We start from the raw sequence: 21,464 nt of genomic DNA on the forward strand, positions 1-21,464 counted from the left end.
GTCACAGTCCTCACAGTCCGCCCCCTCCTGTGGGCCAGGCACACGGTCAGGGCTGGGCCCCAGGGTCCTGGCTGACACACAAGGACAGAGACACCCAAGTAGTGAGAGATGGGGCCATGGAGTGGGGAGGAAGCAGGAACAGGCCAACTCTCTGATGCCACCCACCTTCACCTCAGCCCACCTGCCCATCTCAGTCAACTCCTCTAGGCACTGGAAGCCCCTCCAGGCACCTGCTCCTACCCCCATGCACCTGCACATGGCTGGGCGGAAGCCTGGAGCAGAGACAGGAGCCCTGTCCTTGACACCAACAGCCCAACTGACCGTGCACAGAGGCCACAGTAACGACAGCTGCCACAACACTGCCCACGTGGCGGAGGCTGGACAGTGTGGCCGGCAGCCTCTAGGATGGCCTCCAACCACCCCACTCCTGGTATTCACACCCAGGTGTGGTCCACTTGGTATCCAGATTGGTCGGTGTGACTAATAACATATGGCAAAAGTGATGGCATGTCACTTCTGAGATTAGGTTATAAAAGACAGTCTTCAAAGGTTATAAAAGGCATGACTTGGGCTCTTTCTCCCTTAATCTGATCACTTGCCTTGGGGGATACCAGTTGCTGTGTCATGAGGCACTCAGAAAGCCCCCTGTGGCGAGGAATGGAGGCCTCCAGCCAACAGCAAGCCTGGACCTCAGCTTCCTGCCAACAACCTCAAGAGGGAGCTTGGAAGTGGATTCTCCAACCTCTTAAGCCTTGAGAAGACAGCTACCCTGGCTGACAGCTGAAATGCACCTCTCTTACAGATCCTGAGCCCAAGGCACACAGCTCAGTTGAACCCAGAATTCTGACCATAGAAACTATGAGATATAATTGTTGTTTTAAGCAGCTAAGTGTGGGGTCATTTGTTATGCAGCAATAGGTAACTAATACACTGGTTTCCAGTTCCTTGAGGACAGAGCTTCATTCATCTGCAAAGCCTCAGCACCCATCTCACCCTGGGAGCTTAGTATGTGTTTGTTTACTTAAAATTGGATTGTCCATCCTCATGTGACAGATAAGGAGGTGGATGAGCAGCTTTGGAGGACACAGGTGGGACTGGAACACAGGATTGCCATCCCACCACCCTCAATGGCATTCTGCATCAACTCTCTCCATGCCTGTCTCTTTCCGGGCCTTGGGAATGGAGATGTGGGTGTCTGAGAATAGTAAGAGTGGGCATATTAAGGTGTGTGGACACGATGTGTGTGTGGTAGTGGGGGGTCCATGTATATACATGTGTGGCTTCAGGGGTCTCCCCCAGGAGCACATTCCCAGGGCAGAACTCACTTCATCACCTTTCCCGTCACCATCATCCACATCCTCAGTACATGGATGTCCACCCAATAGCAGCTACGGAGCAGCTCGTATGCCTGGAGCTTCTGTGCTTGATGGTGCAGATGGCCAAGGACGGAGCAAGCAGAGCAGCTCATGGATGACCAGCATTGTCATCAGATAGCTCTCCCCTTGGCCATTTATTTTTACACAACCCCAACATCTCAGCAACCATGATGCTTTAGTAATACGCCTTCATGAGACTAGACAAGAGGCACATAGTGCAGAGCCTGCCACATAGAAGATGCCCAGTGAGGACTTCCACGGTCTGGGAAGATCCCACATGCCGTGAAGCAACTAAGCCCGTGCACCACAACTACTGAAGTCTGCACGCCTAGTGTCCATGCTTTGCAACAGAGAAGCCACTGCAATGAGAAGCCCACACACTGCAATGAAGAGTAGCCCCTGCTCGCCACAACTAGAGAAAGCCTGCACACAGCAACGAAGATCCAAATGCAGCCAAAAATAAATAAATAAAAAATAAAGTGCCTTTACAATTAAAAAAAAAAAAAAAGAAGAAGAAGTTGCCCAGTGAGAAGAGAAAGCATGAATGAGCGAGTGAGTCAGTGTATCAATGAGACACGGGAAGCTTTCCGGGCAAGAACATGTCAATGCCCTGAGCCACACACATATCCGGAAGCCTCAGTCTTGGGAATCCCTAGCCACCTCTGGCCTTTCTCTGAGACCCCACTCCAGGACTGGGAGATGCACTCATCTTATCAGCCAGACCTGGTGAACTTCACTCACTCATCAGCATCTCCTTAACAAAGTCTTTAAAAATGCAGGCACAGCTCTGCCACCTGCAAACATGATACACTCCCTGCTGGCTTCATCTTTCTCCCATTTAGAGAATCAGCAAGACAGGCTGGAGAAAAAAGCTTGAATTAAGACACACAGAACCATCTCTGAGAAGTAATGATTCCCTCGTCCATCACTTGCCTCCCTCCTGGGAAGCCTCCTTGTGGTGGGTTATGGGGGCACCCGGCCACCCGTGGACAACAGCAGAAGCTGACATGTCTTTTGGGGACTCCCCCAATGTGTCAGAGTCCTGGTTTTAATTCTTATATTTGCATATGAAGCTAAAAGTTGTTTCCCAAGCATCCCAACTTGCGCCAAGCCTCTTGGCATCACAACAGAGTTCTGGTCTCTCTGTGAATCTCTCTCTGTCCTTCTGTCTTTGTCCCTCTGTCTCTCTCTGTATCTCCCCATCCCAATTCCTCAAGAAAAGGATGTTCTGATTGGGAAGGTGGTGATGGGGTCCCCTGGGTCCTGCCCTTCTGCCTCCTCAGATTCTGAGCCCAGAGCTGGGGCATGAGGTGATGGGAAAGGACTGGTACCCCCTTCCCCACTTCCCAGTCAGAGACCTCCAGGACAATGTGTGTCCCCCCACAACCCTCCACCAACCTCTGTCCCCCCCACACGCTTCGGCACACATCACGCGGTCCCTTTGATTGTTCCGGCCCTCAGGTCACCATGGTGACAGCACTACAGTGCTGATACTATTTCCCAGAATGGACAGACACAGTCCCCAACCCTGAGGACAGCCTTCCCAGCGCTCTCCTCTGTGGCCTAACTCTGCACCCACCTCTAGTTAGCTGCAGGGCTCTCCAGCTGCCCACTTCCTGTTTGATGCCCTAGCAGGATGAAGAGGCTTGGGAGGGGAGGAAGGCCAAGCCAGGAAGGGCTGGGCCCTGGCGGAGGAGGGAGAAAGGGCAGCAGGGAGGTGTGTGCAGAGGCCAGGCCCACCTGCCCACCTGTGCAGAGGCCTGAGCTTCCTCGGTCACGCCCTCAGGGGCTAAAGAGATGGCGTGCAGGCCAGAGAATCTTGCGTGACAGGCAGTGGGGCCCAGGACCTGGGAGTCAGGAGGCCTGGTTCCAATGCCTGCTCTCTCTGTAAGGCCCTGCCCTCAGGACACTGATCACATTAAAGCCCCTTTCATGGTACTCTAAATGGGGCCATACAGAATGAAGTAGCCTAAGAGCATCAGCAACAAGGGATGAAGTGTGAAGACAGAGGCAGGGAGGCTGAGAGGGCCAGACAGAGCGCAAAGCCAGGGGCCAGGCAACCCGAGGCAGCTTCCCGAGGAGGCGGGCTGGACTGGCGCAGCCTTGCAGAGGCTCAGGGCAGGAGCCAGTATGGGAAGGGGGACATGAAGGGAGGAGCGTGGAAGTCCCCGGAGGTCGGGGCAGCCCACAGCAGGCAAGTATAGGAACCAGAGGAGTGAGTGAACGAGTGGCAAGCGGGAGGAGGGCGGGTCCTGTGGTGTGGGAGGCCCAGAGACGGTGCTCCTGGCTCCATCCTGGTGGGCGCCTGTGGGCCCCTCCAGAGGAAGCGCTGTTGCATCTGTTTCCGGGGTAGAGGGTAGAGGTGGGGGGGGGTGGTGCTAGGGTGGGTGCTTCAGCCCCTGCCCCATCCCACCCTGTTCTCACCGGAATCCCATGTGGCGAGAGGCAGAAGCACAACCAGAAATGTTCCAGCAAAAAAAAAGACACAATGGTTCTTGGCAAACTTTTTTGGCTAGAACATTTCCAGCTGGGCTCCAGGCACATCCGGGGTCCACCCTTTCCTCAGCTGGCTTCCGGCTGACCCCCCTGCCTTACTCGGCTCTCCTCTGAGCCCTCCTCTTTATCCTCATGTGACAGAGCCAAGCCCCTCAGCCCCCACCCCCAGGGACCACCTCCCCACCAACCCTGAGGCCCAGGACCCTCCATTTCCCTAAGGGGCTGTGTTGCCCAGCATGGGGTGTGGGGGTCTATCCCCAAAGGGCTCTCTCCCAGATCAGGTGAGAGTCTCCGCTTCCATTAAGGGAGGAGAGTCATGCAAAGGTGGGTGGGGTGGGGGAGGGTAGACAAGCCCCCCTGGCAGCAAGTCCTGTGCCCAGGAAGGGGGTCTCCAGTGGGCCCCACACCTTGGCCCAGCAGTGTGTTCTGAGTACCAAGTTGGCCTCCTGGGGTAGCCTGAAGGCAATTCCAAGTCAGGGTCTCCCATCCGCCATGCTCGGTCAGGGTAGCGGGGTGAGGTGAATGACGGCGGGCCTTACCCCAGCCTATGCTCACGTAGAGCCTGAAGATGCGCTGCTCGGAGAAGACGGAGAGCGCCAGCAGCGTGTACAGGTACACCCCCTCCACCAGGAGCCAGTAGTAGTTGGCCGCCACGCAGTACTGCATGAGCAGGAACACCAGGCGGCAGCTCAGGGAGTCCTGGGGGCAGAGGAAGGGTCCCCAGGGCACATCAGCTCTGCCCTTGCCTCTCTTGATCCCCGTGCCCGGGCCTGCCCTATCTGCTACCCTGCTGTGGAGAATGCAGGGTGACAGAGCTGGCGCCTTCCGGCCAGGGCCGGTGCTAAGAACGTGACCTGCTTTAGCTCATCAGACCCTCACTAGCCTGGATGGAGGAAACTATACTATCCCCGTACAGGTGAGGAAACTGGAGCTCGGAGAAGTTAAATCACTTGCCTAAAAATTAGCTGGTAAGTGGCAGACCTGGAATTCAAACCCAGGTCTGTCTCCAAAAACCATTCCCCTGAGTCAAACAGAACTCCCTAAGGGCAGGGCAGTAACTCCCTCCTTAGACTGGAGGTTCCCCAGGGTGAACTGCCTCTTCCATCAGACTGGGGGCTCCCCAGGGTGGATAGCCTCTCCCATCACACTGAAGGCTCCCTGAGGACCAGGCCTGGGAAGCTCTTGCCTTTCTTTGTACCAGGCCTGGGTGGGGTGGGGGAGACTGTCTTTCATGGACGGTCCACTCCCTCCCCAGGCCCTCCCTGGACACACCACACACCTGGTAGGAGAGGAGCCCATCCCACTGGTGCTGCTGGGCGGCCGTGCTGTACATCCACTTGAGGACCGCGTCCTTGATGAAGACGGACAGTGCTCGGAGGATGAAGGATGCAAACAGGTTCAGGTGAATGTAGTTTCGGGTACAGTGCAGGTGTCTGCAGGGGAAAGCAGGGCCTCCCCTAGCACAAGGGCTGACAGTCGTGCTCCACAACCTCTGGTTCTCAGGCTAAAGCACACCTCAGGCATATGTCCAGCCCTGGGACCGTGCTCCTGTCTTTCTTCCTCTGGATGCCCTTCTTCCCCATAACCTTGAAAATCCTTTGGGTCCAACTCAAGTCCTGCCTGTCCGTTACTGCCACCCCCACCCCCATCCACATCCTATCCTTTTCTCTGCTGCATCTTCTCTTTTACAAAATCATGTGTAACCCAATGGGTTACACTTTCCCCACTGGGGACTTAGTTGGCTTCTTGATAACAGCCCATGTCTAACATGCTTCCAGGCTGCCTTACAGAGGCAGAGTGGGGCTAAGCACGTGGCAGGAATTCAAAAAGCACTGGATACAACTTCACCAACCTTTCACGTAAAAATGCATAGCAAACTGGAAATACAAGGGCATTTCTTAACCCAATAAGGGCTATCTAGCCAAACAAGGAGCAAACATCATTCTTAACTGAGAAATTTTAGAAAGAGTCCCTTTAAAATCGGGAACAAAATAAGGATTATCTAGCTGTAAGATCTACTTACATCACTTCTACTCAACTTTGTACTATAGATCCTAGCCACTGTAAGAAGGCAAGGAGGAAAATGTATAAGAATTGGAAATAAAGACACAAAAATTGTCATTATTTGTAGATGACAGACGATCTTCATAGGAAAGAATCAACCACAAATTATTAGAACTAATCAGTTCATTCAACAAGGCTGCTGCTACGTATGTTTACGTACATCAGCAATAAACAATTAAAAAGTAAATTTAAAAAATTCATTTGCACTATTTTTAATTGGCTACCTAGAAATAAGTCTAACAGAAGATGGCATGATTTCCATGGAGATTACAGTAAAACTTGCTTAAAATTATTAAAGAAGACTCAAATTAATGGAAGATTCACCAGATTCATGGATAGAAAGACTATCTTGAAAGTGTCCATTCTCCTCACAATAACCAATAAATTCAATAAAGCTATAATAAAAATTCCAACAGTTTTTTGATGGAAATTTTAAAAACATAAAGAAGAGCCAAGGGCCAAGAATAGTCCAGACACTCCTAAAGAACCACAGTGTAGGAGCCCTTGCTTTAAGAAAACCAAGATTTTTTTCCCCCCACACTGAGTAGCATGCAGGATCTTAGTTCCTTGACCAGGGATTGAACCCATGCCCCCTGCAGTGGAAGAGCGGAGTCTTAACTACTGGACCACCAGGGAAGTCCCAAGAAAATCAAGATTTCTGATGAATCTATCGTAGTTAAGGCACCATGGCATTGGCCAAGGGACAGATAACTAGACCAATGGAAAACAATCCAGATGACAGAGACCCACCCAGGTGTCGCTGATACTCGCTGCATGGCAGAGCAGGCATTGCAAACCAGGGGGATAGGTGGGCTATCAGAAAGTGGTCTGGATGCAATTAATTATATGTATACATGGAAAAATGAAAGTATCAATAAATCTCTTGTTTTCATTATAGACAAAAATAAATTCCAGGTTCACCAAAGAGCCATGAGGGATGTGCAAAGCTTATGACCCTGTGATAAGGAAAGGTTTCTTAAACAAGACCAGAAAGAAATTTGGCCTTTGGGGGAAAAAAATTGATAATATTTTTTATCAATTGGAAAAATGAATTTTTGTCAATTGATAATACTTACTATTAAATTTTGTTTATCAATAAAATCAGATATGTTGATATATTGTGTTCTATTATAATTAAGGATTTCTGTGCATAAAAGGCACTAGAAAGCGAGTGAAAAAATAAACCACAGGCTGAGAGGATATATCCTGGATTACTATCCAGAATATATAAGCATTGCCTAAAAGAAAAAGAAAAAGCCAAATAAGCCAGTAAAAAAGTAAGCATCCGATATGAACAAGCAATTCACAGAACGAAACAGAAAAAGTATGCTAGATGTCTCTAAGAATCAGTGATATGCAAATTAAGATCCTAATGAGAGATTTCACACACTTCAGATTAGCTGCAATTAGGTCTGCAAATAGGAAATACTGGTGAGGATGTGAAGCCGAGGGAACTCTCATGTATTACCGGTAAGAGGGCAAACTGGCATGACCACTTTGGAGAACAACTTCACAGCACCTAATAAAGTTGCAACAGCACGTCATATTCAGACCAGGCAATTCTACGCAGAGGCACGTGCCCCTGGAGAAAAGCACAAGGGCTCACGGGTAAGAATGTTCATCGTAGCAAGGTTTATAATTCAGAGAAGAAGAAAAAAGGAGAAATACCTCAAATGTCCATTAAAAGGATAACAAATAAACTGATATATCATACAGCAGAGTGACAGTTAAAATGAATGAAACAGAACCACCTGTATCGATGTGAATGAACCTCACAAAAACATAATGTCAGGCCAAAAATAACTGCCGAAGAATACGTCCAACATGCCAGTAAAATATGCAAAGCCCACACTATATATTTTTACAGATACTTAGAAATGTGGTAAAAGTATAGAGAGATGCATGGGAATTATAAGCGGCCCCTCAAGGGTTCCCTCTGGTGGGGCAGGAGGGTTACTCGGGGAAGCTTAACCACGTGGTGGGCTTTAGTTCCTGGGCTGGATGGAGCGTGTGCAGAGCTGATCATAGTATCAGACACTATATTTTCAGATCTCTGAACATTTCATAACAAAAGGGGAGAATATTCTTGACTGAATGCATTTATTGAGCACTGACTGTGTGCCCAGCCCTGACTGTGCCAGAGCCATGGGGACCACAGGAGGAATGTCACCTCTCCTGTTCCTGCTGGCTGGTGTTCTGAGCTCCCTGCCCTCGGAATCCCTCCTGCCCTTGAACCCAGCCCTCCTGGCCCACCGCCATCAGTGCAGAGGGCATGGGAAGAGCCTGGTACTAGGGAAGAAATTTTCCTCATGAGCTGACAAGCTCCAAAGGGAGCAGAATCTCTCACCCCCCTGAGGTCTTGTCTAAACTCATACTGAATTCCTGATTACGTGTTACACATACTCATCACAGGGAACTTCCCCTACACCTGTCATCCACTGTTAAACATGTGCTTTGTGTGTGCGTATACAGTGTTTGTTTTTCCTCTCTTGTAGTACCATACGCACATATTTACACGGTACAGATTAGGCTAAGTATAAAGTGTCGTAGCCTGTGTCCTCAGCCTCACAGCCTATGGCGTGGGCTCTCTGGACATCTCTTAGGAGAGGACACTGGGGCTTAGGTGCTTCGGCTTGGTGCCGCCTCCCCTGTTTGGGGACAGAGCAGTGGGCAGGCTGAAGTGGTCCCCTTACCTGAAGCCCAGGAGGATGGCCGAAGCGACGACCAGTGCGGAGAAGGAGAGTGCGTAGCCCACAGTGTAGATGACGTAAAGGGACAGGAGCTGCTGCTCCGGGGAGCTCTGTGTGCACACAGGGGATAGAGTGTACAAGGGGTGGCCTACAACCCTCCTCTCCCACATTCTTCTTTCCCATGGGACAGGGGCAGAGGTGGGGCGCCAGCTCAGCCCCACTGGGATCCTAGAACTAAGAGAGAACAACCTATGGTGATGGTCCTCAGATTTCTAGGGCACTATTATTCCAAAGCCAGAGAGGTGAACACACACCACCTCTGCCCAGAGAGCATGGTGTACAAAGCCCCAGAGGCAGGGGGATGGGCAGATGGCCACAGACCAACTTGCCAGATGCCCATGTCCCTGCTCCCATGAGGCTGGCACCCTGCTGCCCCCTTGCTCGCCGGCTCAACTCACTCGGTCCCCTCGCTTGGACTCCTCGCACTCGGACAGGTCCCTCCAGGGCAGGCTTGAGTTGTCCTTGTGTAGCCACAGGCCATCGGTGGTGCAGAACCGGTACACGTGACCCTGCAGCACTGGGGCGGGGACACGCGGGAGCTGAGCCTCGGCCCAAGGCCACCTGCCCCTCACCCCGCCTCACCCTGGGGGTCGGCCCTGCTGCCCCAGAACTGACCCCTCTACACACACACACACACACGCACACACTTGGGCCTTCCTCTCCTGCCACATGCCCATTTGGCCCAGGGACACCCTCAGCCTTTCCTCTCGGCCACCTGGGAATGCAGCTTGACGAATTCACACTTTGAGATGAGACCACACTAGCCCATTTCCACGTCCCTTTCTCAAATCGCACTACAGGAAAGGTTTGGTGGCCCCAACAGATCCAGAGCCACCCATTGTGAGTTTTAGTTCTCGGAACTCAGGGCCCACCTTCTTGGGCAGAGCAGACCCCAGGAACAAAGTGGGCATAGAGCTCCTGAGAAAAAGAAAGAGACCCAGCCCCGCCCTCGGGGAGCCCAGTCTGAGGGGAGACCCAGCCCTGCTTTCAGGGAGCCTCAATTTGAGGAGGAGACATTGCCCTGTCCTTAAGAAGTTCTAATCCTCTAGAGGAGACCCAGTCCTAGTCTCAACGATCACCTGATTTAAAAAGAATACATAGTCAATGGCAGAGACACAGCCCTAAAAGACCCTCTGTTCAAAGGCGTGGGGGGGTGGGGGTGGGGGTGGAGACCAGCTCCTCCCTTCAAGTAGCTCAAAGGAGCTGGAGACGGAGACTGTCCTTGGGGAGCCCCCAGCCTGAGAGTGGAGAGACATCCAGCCCCTGCCCTCAAGGAGGCCCCGGTCTGAAAGAGGAAGGAAGCACAGTCCCTGGCTTCAGAGAATCAAGACTCACAGAAAACCAAAAAAACCAAAAAGTGCAGAAAGGAGTAGCACAGATGCAAACCGAGAGAGATCAGACACAGGCCCCGCAGAGCTGGGGGCAGGACGTCCCTGTGCCCACTCATGAACCATCTGGGCACCGGGCACTGAGGCAACCACCCTGCCATGCCTCACTGTCCACCCGCCCAGGGAGGGGGGTGCCTTGTGGCCCCAAGTTTGCAGTGAGGTCGCAAGAGGGGACGGGGCTTACGTGTGTCTGAGAGGAAATATAAGCCTGACCCCAGGGCCAGGAAACCGGGGACGCACGCGGGGAGAGGTTTAGCACAGGGGGATCACGGAGGGGAGCTGAAGCCAGGACGAATTTTAAAAGACCTGAAAATCCTAAAGGACAAAAGATTCTAAAGACCAGCTTCCCCAGCTGTGGGAAGAAGCCTCCGCGTGAGGGAGGGAGGGAACATGGAGACGCCCGAGGCCCTGGCTGGCAGTGGCTTCTCAGAAGTTCCCAAGGGGAGAGGCAGCAGTAAGGACAGGTCTATGGAAGAGGCTCGTTAACTCACGCGCGTGCCTGACGGCAGAGACGCCAGGCCCAGGGCCCACCCCGCCGGGGCCCTGGAGGGACGCGCTGTCTAGGACAGGGCTGTGTTTCACAGGTCACAAACTGTCAACCAGACACCTTCACTTTAGGGGCCAGGGACAGCCTGCACGGTCAGGCACAGGCAGGGCCTGTCATTGGGACCCTTGTCCTCCCTGAGCCGGTCTGCAGCTCCCAGCTCAATCTCTCCTTTCTCCACTCCCTTTCAGAGACCCTGACCCACTTCAGGAGACAGAAGTTATCTGGTAATACCATGGGGTAAGTAAGCTTGCGGCATCACTGCTTCTAGAAGAAGCTGCATTTTAAGAGACTTTCCCAGGAAGAGAAACAAAATCTGGAAAATCTAATGGTGGGACTTCCAGCAGCGGGAGCAGCAGCAGTGTCCCAACAGCCCCCTGGCACACTTATGAACAAAATCAGGAGAGGACAAAAGCAGAGAGGGGGAGGCACCCAGTCTGATTTTAAGCAACTGGAAGGGCCCCCAAATGTCTCTTTTATCTGATACATGGATGCTTGGAATTCTTTACCAGGGGCTGAATCTTCTGATGTAAGAGCAAAACCAGTCTTTAGGGGTAGATGACCCCAGAGCAGTGAAGGGGATCTGGGCTGACTTCATAGAGAGTGAGACTGATGTCAGAACCTTCTCTGGAAGCCCGTTTAGATGGGAGGAAGTGGGGAGAAAAGAGGAGGCAGAGGGGCCAAGGGAAGGAAGAGGACACCGCAATGGGGCCCAAACCATCGAAGCACCATTCACGCAGGACGCAGCCCACAGCAGTGTGACCCTAATAACACCCACTTGCCACAGCTGGCACACAGTCTGGCATTCAGGAGGCATTCAAACTGTTTTCCTTTCTACATGCTCCTTTCAAACCCTCTCTGCAGGCTGCACACCTGCTGTATGCCTGACACCTTTGAACATCACAACCACCTTACAATGTAGGCACAGCAAATCCCATTTTACAGATGAAGAAACTGAGCCTCTGAGAGGCCAAGTGATTTGCCCAAGATCATCGAGACAGGAAGTGGCAGAATCAGATCGCAGCCACCAGCTCTTGGCCTCTAGAGGCCAAAAGTTAGCAGCCAAAGTCACTGGTGACAGTCAACAACGGCCATGTGCCATTTCTCTGCCCTTCCTCCAAGCTGGGACTTGCCAACATTCAGCATCCTCCCAGCAGGTCCTCTTGCCAGTGTGGGCCCCCGGCACCCCGCCACTCCTCGGACCTCTGCTCAGGGCGAGCTGGGAGGGTGGGCAGGCAGCGTGTGCACAGATGTGTGTGTTACTGGCACAGTGTCAAGGGATCACTGCGTCCTTGCGAGGCTCAGTGAGCCTATGCGAGTGCGTCTGTCAATTATCCTTCATTAGCAGCAAATATTAAAAGCCAGGGCTGGTTCCTGGCCGGGCTGTGGTCCCCAGGCGCCCATCTTGGCTGGAGATGGGGTGGGTCTGGGCACAGCCCGGCTTATCAGCCCAGCTTTATCTGGCCCAAGAGCTGCTGGTAAATCAGAGCCAGAGGCTTGGCTCTGGTCTTGTCAACACCAGGAGGCAGCCAGCCGCATGCCAGGAGGCCTAGGGATATTTCATTAAGTCAGACCCTGGTGCTGGAAATAAAACCCCCAATTAAACACTTCCCCTCCCGGAAACCGCAGCGGCGTCTGTAATCAAGCTAACAGCCGCCCTTCCACGTGGATGCGGGCACTCAGGGCTGTGGAGAGCCGCTCATGAATCCATTAACTCCTGCACCCTGGCAACAGCGGCGGCCAGCACGGACTCCTGGGCCCCCATCTCCCGGGCCAGGAAGCCGAGATTCAAAGCGGGCAGTCATGGGCCCTCCCCAGAGTGCTGGAATGAGGGTCAAAGGCAGGACTCGAAATGAAGGCGTCCCCTTGGGGTGGGGGTGAGAGGCAATGCATCACATCACGGCCTAGGAGAAGGAGCTCGGGTTATGAATGACAGACCCAAGGTCAAATCCTGGTTCTGCCCTCAACCAGCTATGGGACCTTGGGCAGACCTCCTGGGTCTCGGTTTCCTCGTCTGTAAAATGGGAACCACGATAACGTCCCAGGTCTGTGGTGTGAGGATTAGAGCATAAAGCATGTGAAGTGCCTGGTACCTGGTTGGCCTTCAAAACAGAGTCACAGTGAAAGCCCTGCTTCTGCCCCACCTCCACCAATTCCTCAAAAAAGCACCCATTCACCGGGGCTGGGCTGGAGCTCAGGACACCACCTCAGCCGGAACTCCTCCAGGACCAAGCTGGGGCCTCAGTTTCCCTCCGGCCACCACGGCCTGCTGTAAAAGCTCCTCAAGGGAGGCACCTGTCAGAGTTTCCAAGAACTGTGAGTTACGGGCTATTTTTAAAGCATTTTATGACTCTCCTATAATTAGAACCAAGCTAACAAGCAGGTAGGGATCAGGAGGGGGTGCAGCTAATGAGACTGGAATGATTTATAGTGAGTAGATCAGCTGTTTGTGGGTAAACAAGGTTGCTGGAGGGCCCTCAGGTGGCAACAGGCTCGCTGAAGCCTCTCCGGCCTTCTGGTTTACGGAGAAAATCTCACGGACACAAGGCATCTCCTTTAACACCTTCCTTCCCTGACTAACCTGCTCCCACCCTCTCCATGCAATCCCCAACTCTGAATTAGGGGGCTCAGAATTCAAGGACTTGGCTGGCTTCCCTGGGACGTTTTATAGCTCTGAGGCCTGGCCTGGTCCCATCCCCGAGCCTGACATCTTCCCTCCCTGGAGGGTCCTCTTTCTCCCTTCTCCATCTGCCTGTTCTTTCAGGCCTGGCCCCAATATCACCTCCCTCTGGAAGCCTTCCTGATGCCACACCCCAGGCAGAAGAGGTGGCTCTGATCTCCCTCAGCACCACTTCCCAAGCCCCTGAGCTAACCTCTTCAGCCCCATGGGGAAGGTCACCCCTTCTCCCCAACCCTCACACACCCCTAAATTCTCACGGACATCCCCAGCTCCTGACACAGACCTGGGTAATTGTTTTGAATTTAAACAATTCCTCTGCCCTGCTCTGTGCCCTAGAAGGCTGACCCCTGTGGACAGTATTGCTTGGGCTCCTGCCTTCTGCTGGGTTTGGCCAATGGGAGGCACCAGCAGAAGGTAGGAGGGTGGAAGGAGAGAGAGGCTGGGGTATTTCTCCCTTGCTGCCTTCTTGCCTCGATTCTGAGGTTCTGGCCATGGCTTTGCCCCTTGGTGGCCAAGGCCCTGCCCTGCTAGTGGCCTCTCCATCACCATTACCTCCAGCTGTTCCTGCCCCACTCAGGTCTAGGGATGCTAAAGCTTCCCACTGTTATGGTCCTTGATGCTTTATGTACCTTATTGGCCCCTTAGCCCTGCCCAGCCTCTGAAGTGGCCCCTCCATTACATTCTTTTCACATTCCCAGCTGAGTGTGTTTTCTGCCAGGACCCTGCCTGAGACCTGTCCCCCTTCCTTCTTCCCATCTCTAACTCCCACTATGGTGTTTTTCTACAGTCTACCCCCTTAATCAGCCCAAGAAAGTTCCAGAACTTCCCCCTCCCTGGGAGGGGGTGAGGGAAGCCCCTAGTGCCAGCGTCTGCCAAGGGGACAGCCAGGACAGGCCGGAGGAGCCCAGAGTGGGTGTCTCTGCAGGTCCCTAACTCAGAGAGGGGGGAGAGGGAAGCAGAGTCTGTGATCCCGAGTGTCAAAAAAGGGAGTGAATTAGCTTGGTGAGTCAGGGGAGGGGGTGGAGGCTGGCAGGGGGCCTGCGCAGTGGCCGTTATCTTCATGGAGAAAGCAATAAAACCGTGTTCGCTCATAAACGGGCACCACCAGGACCTATTTCCTGCTCAAATAAAATTAAAGGTGATGGATGGAGCCGCGAGCGGCAGGCAGAGCTGGGGGCGGCTTAGTGCTGAGTGATGGGCCCTGTCCTGCACCCGGCTCCCTGGGGTCTAGAGGCCCAGCCCTGGCTGGACAGGCAGCCGGTCCCAAACCTTTGGGGAGCAGGGAGGGTATGTATATTGTGAGAAGTGGAGGAGGTAGGTTGGGTAGGTGGAAAAAAATTAACAGCACCCATTTTTCAAGAACCTGCAATCCTCCCAACACCCCCATCACTTGGCTTTATTCCATCCCCCACATGGCAAACTGAGGCACAGAGAGGTCTAGAAATTCACTCAAGCTCACACAGCCACTCAGAACAGCAACAGGCAGGACCATAAGATTGTAGGACTCAATTTTTTCATCTCCAGGGAGAGGGCAGGCGGCTCACTGCCCGCCCTCAGGGTGTGCCCGGCCCACAGAGGCCCAGGCTGCACACGCAGGAACATGCGCATGTGCACATATGTGCCCACACACTGCAGGAAGCCTGGTGCAGCAATGACACACACCTACTCTACGCCAGACTCCTGGACTGATTCCTGGGTCTGCTGCCCACTTGCTGTGTGAGCCTGGAAAAGTCACTTAGCATCTCTGTGCCTCAGTTTCCTCCTCTGTGAAAGGGAAGGGTCATCAGAGTACTTGCCTCGCAGGGTTACTGTGGGGATTAAACGAGCGTAGGTATGTGAAGTGCTTACAGCTGCCCGCAGAAGTGCTGCACGAAGGGCACTGACCGGCTCTGTGTCCTACCCAGGTGCCTGCCTCTTTCCAGGTCCAGGCTCTCCCTGCGCACCTCGGGGCGGGGTGGGTGTTCCAGGAGGGAACAGTAGGAGAGTCTCCTCAGGACTCCTGCCTGGGCTTCATCTGACTTCGGTCCTGTGTTCTGAGGTGAAGCTCACGCCAGACCCCGCCATGTGCCCTGACGTTCCACTAAGGGGCCACCTCCTCCAGGAAGCCCGCTGGCTTCCCATAGTATGTCTCAATCTCACACTTGCTTCTGGGCCAGTTTCTGCTTGGTCCCAGGCCCCTTCAACGCACTGTAATTAAGAGCACAGGCTGGCTTCAAATCCTGGCCCTGCTATTTACCACGTCACCTGGAGTCAGTGGCTTAATCTTTCTGGGGCCTCAGTTTCCCTATCTGTATAAAACAAGCACACCCATGGGGTTGTTGTACCGATTAAACGAATACTCGGCTTTTAGGGCAGGACTGGGCACACAGCAGGCACTCAATCAACATCATTATTATGAGGTAGTGTCTCTTCTCCCTTCCTGAGACGGTGAGCTCTCTGAGGCAAGGGGCCTTGTCTCCTGTTAGCCCCCCTGGTGCCTGGGACAGATGGGTGGGGGTTTCATTACCTCCCCCTCCACTCAGAGATCCCCCTGCAGCCTCTGTACGTTTCTGTACCCCAAAGACCCTCTCACCTACCCAGTCACGCCCTTCCCACCACAGCGTGTCCCCTGCAGGCAGGAGTGAGCTGGGGAGGACCCGGGGGACAACCCACCAAGGCCCTGACCACTGCGCCTGTCTGGGTTCATCTGAGCAGTGAACCCCTGAAGAGTCAGGAGGTGGCTACAGGCCATTACTATGTAGGGGGCACCTATAAACACACATTACACACACACACATCAGAGCAATGACACCTCTGAGTAACCACACTCTGCCCCAAATGCCCAGAAAATGTCCCTACCCGACTCCTTTCCTGACTACTAGATGCAGGGTGGGTGCGGGGTGCTCACGCTTCTTTGTTAAGTCAGACCCCATGCTTTCCCCATAGACCCCACCTGCCAGCACTGGCCTCAGGCTCAGGCTACACCTGATACCACCCCCTACTGCTCCCACCCCCAAGGAAAGACAGGTAGACCACCACGAGGAGGCCTAAAGACTTCCTAAAGGGCTGTGTCTCAGCAGAAAGGAAGCAGCACACACCCCACCCCAACTCCACCCCAACCCCAGCCTCCTGGACACAGGGTGGGGGAGGTCCACGCTGGGGAGGGAACTCACCACTGCTGGCCCAGGGCAGGTACCAGGGGCAGCTGACGTTCACGAAGGAACCCGGAGGCCCATCCGGCCAGCAGGCGTAGTCATCGAAGGTCCGGTTGCAAAACAGACCTGGAGCAGGGGGACGATGGCGTCCGAGTCCCAGCCTGGCCGGGGCACTTCCCCCCACCCGGTTCCCCAGCAGGGAGGCTGCCCAGCAGAAACCTGTGCTCAGCTCACCTCTGCTGAGGCTTCCTACCTGCCCAGCACATTCCCATCCAGCAGGTGCCACGTATCAGCAGTGGGACTTTGAGCAAAGTACTTAAGGTCTCTGTTTTCTCACCTGTAAAATGGGGTTGACCCCCAGCCCACAGGGCTTTGTGGGGACAAACAGCATAGGTAGCATAGATATCTGAGCGTCGTAAGTGCTCAATAAATGATCCTTGTTGGCTTATTCGGAAACTACACACCACAGGTGAGGGGGATGGTAGCTCTCCAGGCTGAGGTAAACCTCAGGTGTCTGGGTCACGACCGCAGGTCAGGACTAGAACACAGGCCCATCTGGCTTCAATCCTCTGCTCTTTAGACCACCCCACACACTCCCCCTAAACGTTTACTACTATAGGTACATGGGTTGGGCTTCCTGCCCTGGCACAGGCTGGGAAGTGCTGAGGACACAGAATGGGAAGGCCAGGTGTCGGCTCCTGCGGGGCCCCGGCCAGGGGCACAGGGAAATAGGGCAGCAAGGCCGCACCCCAAGGCACCCGGTACACGTGGGGTCGCAGAGAGGCAAACGATGCCCAGCCAGGCTTGGGGGCCTCCCAAGGCTCTGGGGAGCTGGTTGGGTGGACGCACCTGTGGCTGGGGGCGGAGCCTCAGTCAGGAAGCGCTGGCACTGTCGCCGGTATTCTCGCCATTTCTGCACTGTCTCCGAGAGGGACACCGTGGCACCCTGGGGAGAAGCAAGGAAAGGGCATCCCTTGGGTACCACCAACCTCTCTTTTACTTCCCACCCCCCCTCCCCCAGTACATTTGATGTCTTGGTTTCCAGGGGACTTTAGAGCCCCAAACCCCACAGGCTTTGGCCATCTCTGAAAGGGCATGGCAACCCAAAGAGAGGCCTCCAGGTGGATGTTTCTACATCTTTATCCCTCCCAGGGCAGAGCTTGAGGTATAGTAAGTGTCCAGCCAGTGGCTACTGAAAGGACGCTGCTGGGGATGAGGGCGGGAAGGGGGAGGGGAGAACGTGTGTCTCACTCATGGTTTCATCTGCTCTCACCCAGCAGACAGAGTGTCCGAGGGCCCTGGGCTTCATGATTGTCGCCGGCTCCTTTCTAGCACCCAGTCAGCCTGCCTACGAGGTTCTCACACGTTCATCCATCATTCTAGAAGGGGACATGCAGGCCCAGAGAGGGAGAAGGACTCAGTCAAGGTCACACAGCACCCCCAAGGAGCAGCGCTAAGGCTAGGACACGGCCCAGATCAGTGACTGTGATGGAGCAGTGGAGGGCACGGGCCCAGGTGGAATTCAATGCTGCAGGCCCTGGTAATGCTTCCTAGCATCACTCCTACAAAATGCAATCCTGTAACCTGGGAGGCCAACGTAACCCTCCACTGTCTCCTTCCAGCATGACAACACAGATCAAGTATTCAGCTCTATGGACTGGAGAAGGAGAAGTCTTGAGGACATGAAGTAAAGGGGCCAGAAAAGTTCCAGCACACAGAGCCGGCAATGGGAGGGGTCCCCCATCTGTGAGTAGGGGGCTCTGAAGCTCCATTTCCAGATGAAGTAACAGAACTAGCTTTTTAGCAAAGACCCAAGCAGATGCACCCAAGTGAGAATTGTCCATTTCCAGGCATTTTAGTGTCCTTCCTTTAGATATGTCTTGGGACTATGTTTCTTTTTTATTTGTATTTTTTTCCTGAACGGGCTTAAGATTATAAATATTCCTCAGTTAGAGGCTGCAAACACATAAATGACCAGGGAGCCCCTTGTATAAAATTTAGGACCTATACATAATTTAAAACAAAATTTCACTTTTTGAAATCACAAAAACATACATGTGTGCTGAAATTAAAACAGCTTCTTTTTGGGAGCTTGCACCCTTGACTGGTGGTACCCTACGCATGCTGGATCTGGTTTCTGGGTAATTATGCCCAGATTTAAGCTGAGTGGTGGTTGGTAAGACACCTCCCATAAAACACAGGTTGTCTTGGGCTCATCCCTGGCGGCACAGGAAGCCCTCGGGAGGGGACCATGCCTGCTTGAGCCCCAGCCACATTCTGGGAGTAAGTGTGCTGGGGCCACCGGTGTTGCTATCTAACAGACAGTGCTCTTCTGAGGGCAAAGGTCAATTGTATTTGATAAACAAACAAACAAACAAGGAATCAAACCCAACAGTGAAGGCAGTGTCACGATTTTAGCTACAACTCAGGGGTTGGCACAGTTTCACCAAAGCCAGTCCTGGTGGATTCACCGCCCGACCTCCACCCCCTTTCCTTCTCCTCCAGCCCCTGAATGCAGCAGCAGCTGGTGGTTGGGGCAGGGAGACTAGAGAGAAATCCCACTTGATCTCTCTTTCTAGGAGGAAAGCAGGTGGGAACCAAGGTCACTGCTGGGAACTGGGGCAGAAGGTGTGTCTGGGGCAGGGAGTAGGGACAAGGAGCTCACGGAAACCAGAAGGCTCAGGTGGGGTGGGGGTGGGGTCAAAGGCTAAGGACAGCACCAGGAAGGCCCGCCTGAACACCCACAGCCCAGGGAGCTCCGGGACAGAGGCAGCCCTGTCACCGGCTCTGAGCAGAGCTTCGGACATGAAACGGTCCTCAGACTGGGGCTCCCTGAGGGCAGGGCTGCGTCCCCCATCAGATAGAGAGCCTCCTGATGATAGGGGTCCGCTGTATTCTTCCTGCACCCGCTGCAGTTCTCCAAATACTTCCCACTGCACCATCCCCCCCACCTCCAAACACAGAAACCACCAGACCTCTGGCTTCTCCCCATCTGGTGTCTATGGAAGTAATATTGTGCCAAGCTCTGGGTGGGGGGGATGGATGGGGGGACACGGGGAACACAAAGATGAAGGACAGAGCCCTGGCCTGAGAGAGTCCCTAGGCTACTCGGGCACGGGTGGGGGCAAATGCTCTTCAGGACACAAGAGAGAAGGCAGTGGTGAAAGTGCTCAGGGAGTGGTTGGGGCAGGGCTTGGTGCAGAATCGAGAGCCCTGGGGGACTCTGGGGGGGTGTGAGCTGGGGTTAAGCAGGGGCTGTGTGGGGAGAGACTGGGCCCAGCAAGGGCAGAGGGTGGGCATTTCAGCAGGAGGGCCCAGCAGGAACCAAGGGGCCGAGGTAGGGACATTAGTGAGCAAGTAGAGGAAAGCCTTGGACTGATGTTCAAGAGAATTTTCTGGGCCAGAGAGAGAACAGTGGGCAGGACCTGGGACAGATGTGAGGCTCTAGTCTGGAACACGCCTGGGGTTGCCTGGTGCAGCAGGGCCCAGGGGCTCAGGGGAGCACAGTGACACGGAGAAGCGTGAACAGCCCTGGCTTTGGCTCAAAGCCAGGCCTGACCCTGGCTCTCCCATAAATTAAGTTTGTGACCTTGTGGAAGAGTTCTAACTTTTAGCCTGCGCTCACACCTGCACAAATTGGGCATAACAATAGTCCCTACCTCCCCGTGAGCATTAAGTGAGTTAATGCTTAGAAGGGCCCCAGCACGTGGAAAACCTGCAGTCAACGGCAGCTGTCCTTGATTTCTGCTGTTTATGGGAGAGGGCAGAGCAGACCGGGCAGCCAGGCGTCCCAGGGAGTCAGGGTCCCACTCCTCCCTCATTTCAAAGATCAACAAACTCCCAGCAAGAGGAAACGAACATATTTGCGTGCCAAGGACCCATCATTCTGCTTAATTTGTAGCATCTTCCAGCTGCAAACACAGCCGGTAGCAAGGCCTCCACGCCCGCCTGAGGGCAAGGCCCTGCCCACCAGCCCCCGCCCCATTTCATCCCCCTGTGACTTGAGTCCCTGCTCCAGGCCTGGTGAGGATGGGCTGGGGGTGCTGGGTGTTGGGGAGGATGCAGTGGTGGAGGCCCCTGCCGCTCACAGGCAGCACAGCTGGCCGGGAGATCAGGGCAGCAGTGGGGGGCCCAATGGACCAGGGTGAGGGCCGGTTGGCAATTTTTAGAATCAGGTCTCACCAGGCACCATGGGAGCTCTCTGAGGGGGTGGTGAAGGCAAATGGGGACAATGCCTGGAGTGGATGTTACAGTAAGGAAGGGATATCTTTCAGATTGAGGAGTTTGGGAAGGAAGCAGGAGGTGAGAAAGAATATACCAGGAGGGAGTGGTGAGCAGGAGTGAGCACTGGACAGTCCCACATGCTTGGTTTAAATCTCAGCTAGGTCTGTTAAAGTGGGACTGATGGGACAAATTTTAATCTTCTGGGACCTCAGTTTTCTCATCTGTAAAATGGGCGTATCATTCTTTTCAAAGAGTTCCTCTATAGATCCAGCATCATAAAGTAGTGAAAACCTTTAGGAATTATCCAGCCCTGTACAAGTGGCCAGTGTTCTAAGGAAGAAGAGCAGGAAGAGAAGGATGTGGAGGGGGTGGCCGCTCTTGAGGTGAGGGGCTTTCCCACACCCTAGGAAGGCACACCTTCTCCAAACACTGGCTGCTAACCTGAAGAATTCCTCCCACAGTTTCATTTCTCAGTGTGAATAGTGCATCAGATTCTTTCCATTTCCGGGAAACTTTTTGATTGAGAGGAAGGAGGAAAGAGAGGCCACTGAGGTGGGAAAAATGGGAGAGGGCCTCCCCAAAGGAAAAAGAGGGTTCCAGTGACAACTCTGGGGTCTCCCAACAGATGCAGCCCTGCATCTTCCCCGCAGCTCCTCCCAGGACCCCTGCCTCCTTTTCTGTGCAACTTCCAGAGCCCAACCATCACTGATGGCCCCCAAGACCTGGAGGGCTGCTGGACCCCGGGCTCTCAGCAACTTTTTTTTCCCCTTATAGACTCCAGATACGTGAGCAGAAGGGCAGGGAAAGG

General features: G+C 53.8%; 1 protein-coding gene across 1 annotated transcript in view; it reads right to left on the reverse strand.

Moving 5' to 3' along the window:
• GLP1R (glucagon like peptide 1 receptor) overlaps nucleotides 1-21,464 on the reverse strand; it is a 30,976-nt gene that overhangs the window by 6,194 nt on the left and 3,318 nt on the right. The window contains exons 2-7 of the mRNA XM_057699793.1: nucleotides 17,282-17,378; nucleotides 16,451-16,558; nucleotides 9,085-9,203; nucleotides 8,630-8,736; nucleotides 5,152-5,305; nucleotides 4,412-4,571 (exon numbers count right to left, since the gene is read on the reverse strand). Of these exons, the coding sequence (XP_057555776.1) occupies nucleotides 4,412-4,571; nucleotides 5,152-5,305; nucleotides 8,630-8,736; nucleotides 9,085-9,203; nucleotides 16,451-16,558; nucleotides 17,282-17,378 (745 nt within the window). The remainder of the gene's footprint in view (nucleotides 1-4,411; nucleotides 4,572-5,151; nucleotides 5,306-8,629; nucleotides 8,737-9,084; nucleotides 9,204-16,450; nucleotides 16,559-17,281; nucleotides 17,379-21,464) is intronic.

This window comes from Hippopotamus amphibius, chromosome 11 (assembly GCF_030028045.1).
Source record: "Hippopotamus amphibius kiboko isolate mHipAmp2 chromosome 11, mHipAmp2.hap2, whole genome shotgun sequence".
NCBI lineage: Eukaryota > Metazoa > Chordata > Mammalia > Artiodactyla > Hippopotamidae > Hippopotamus > Hippopotamus amphibius.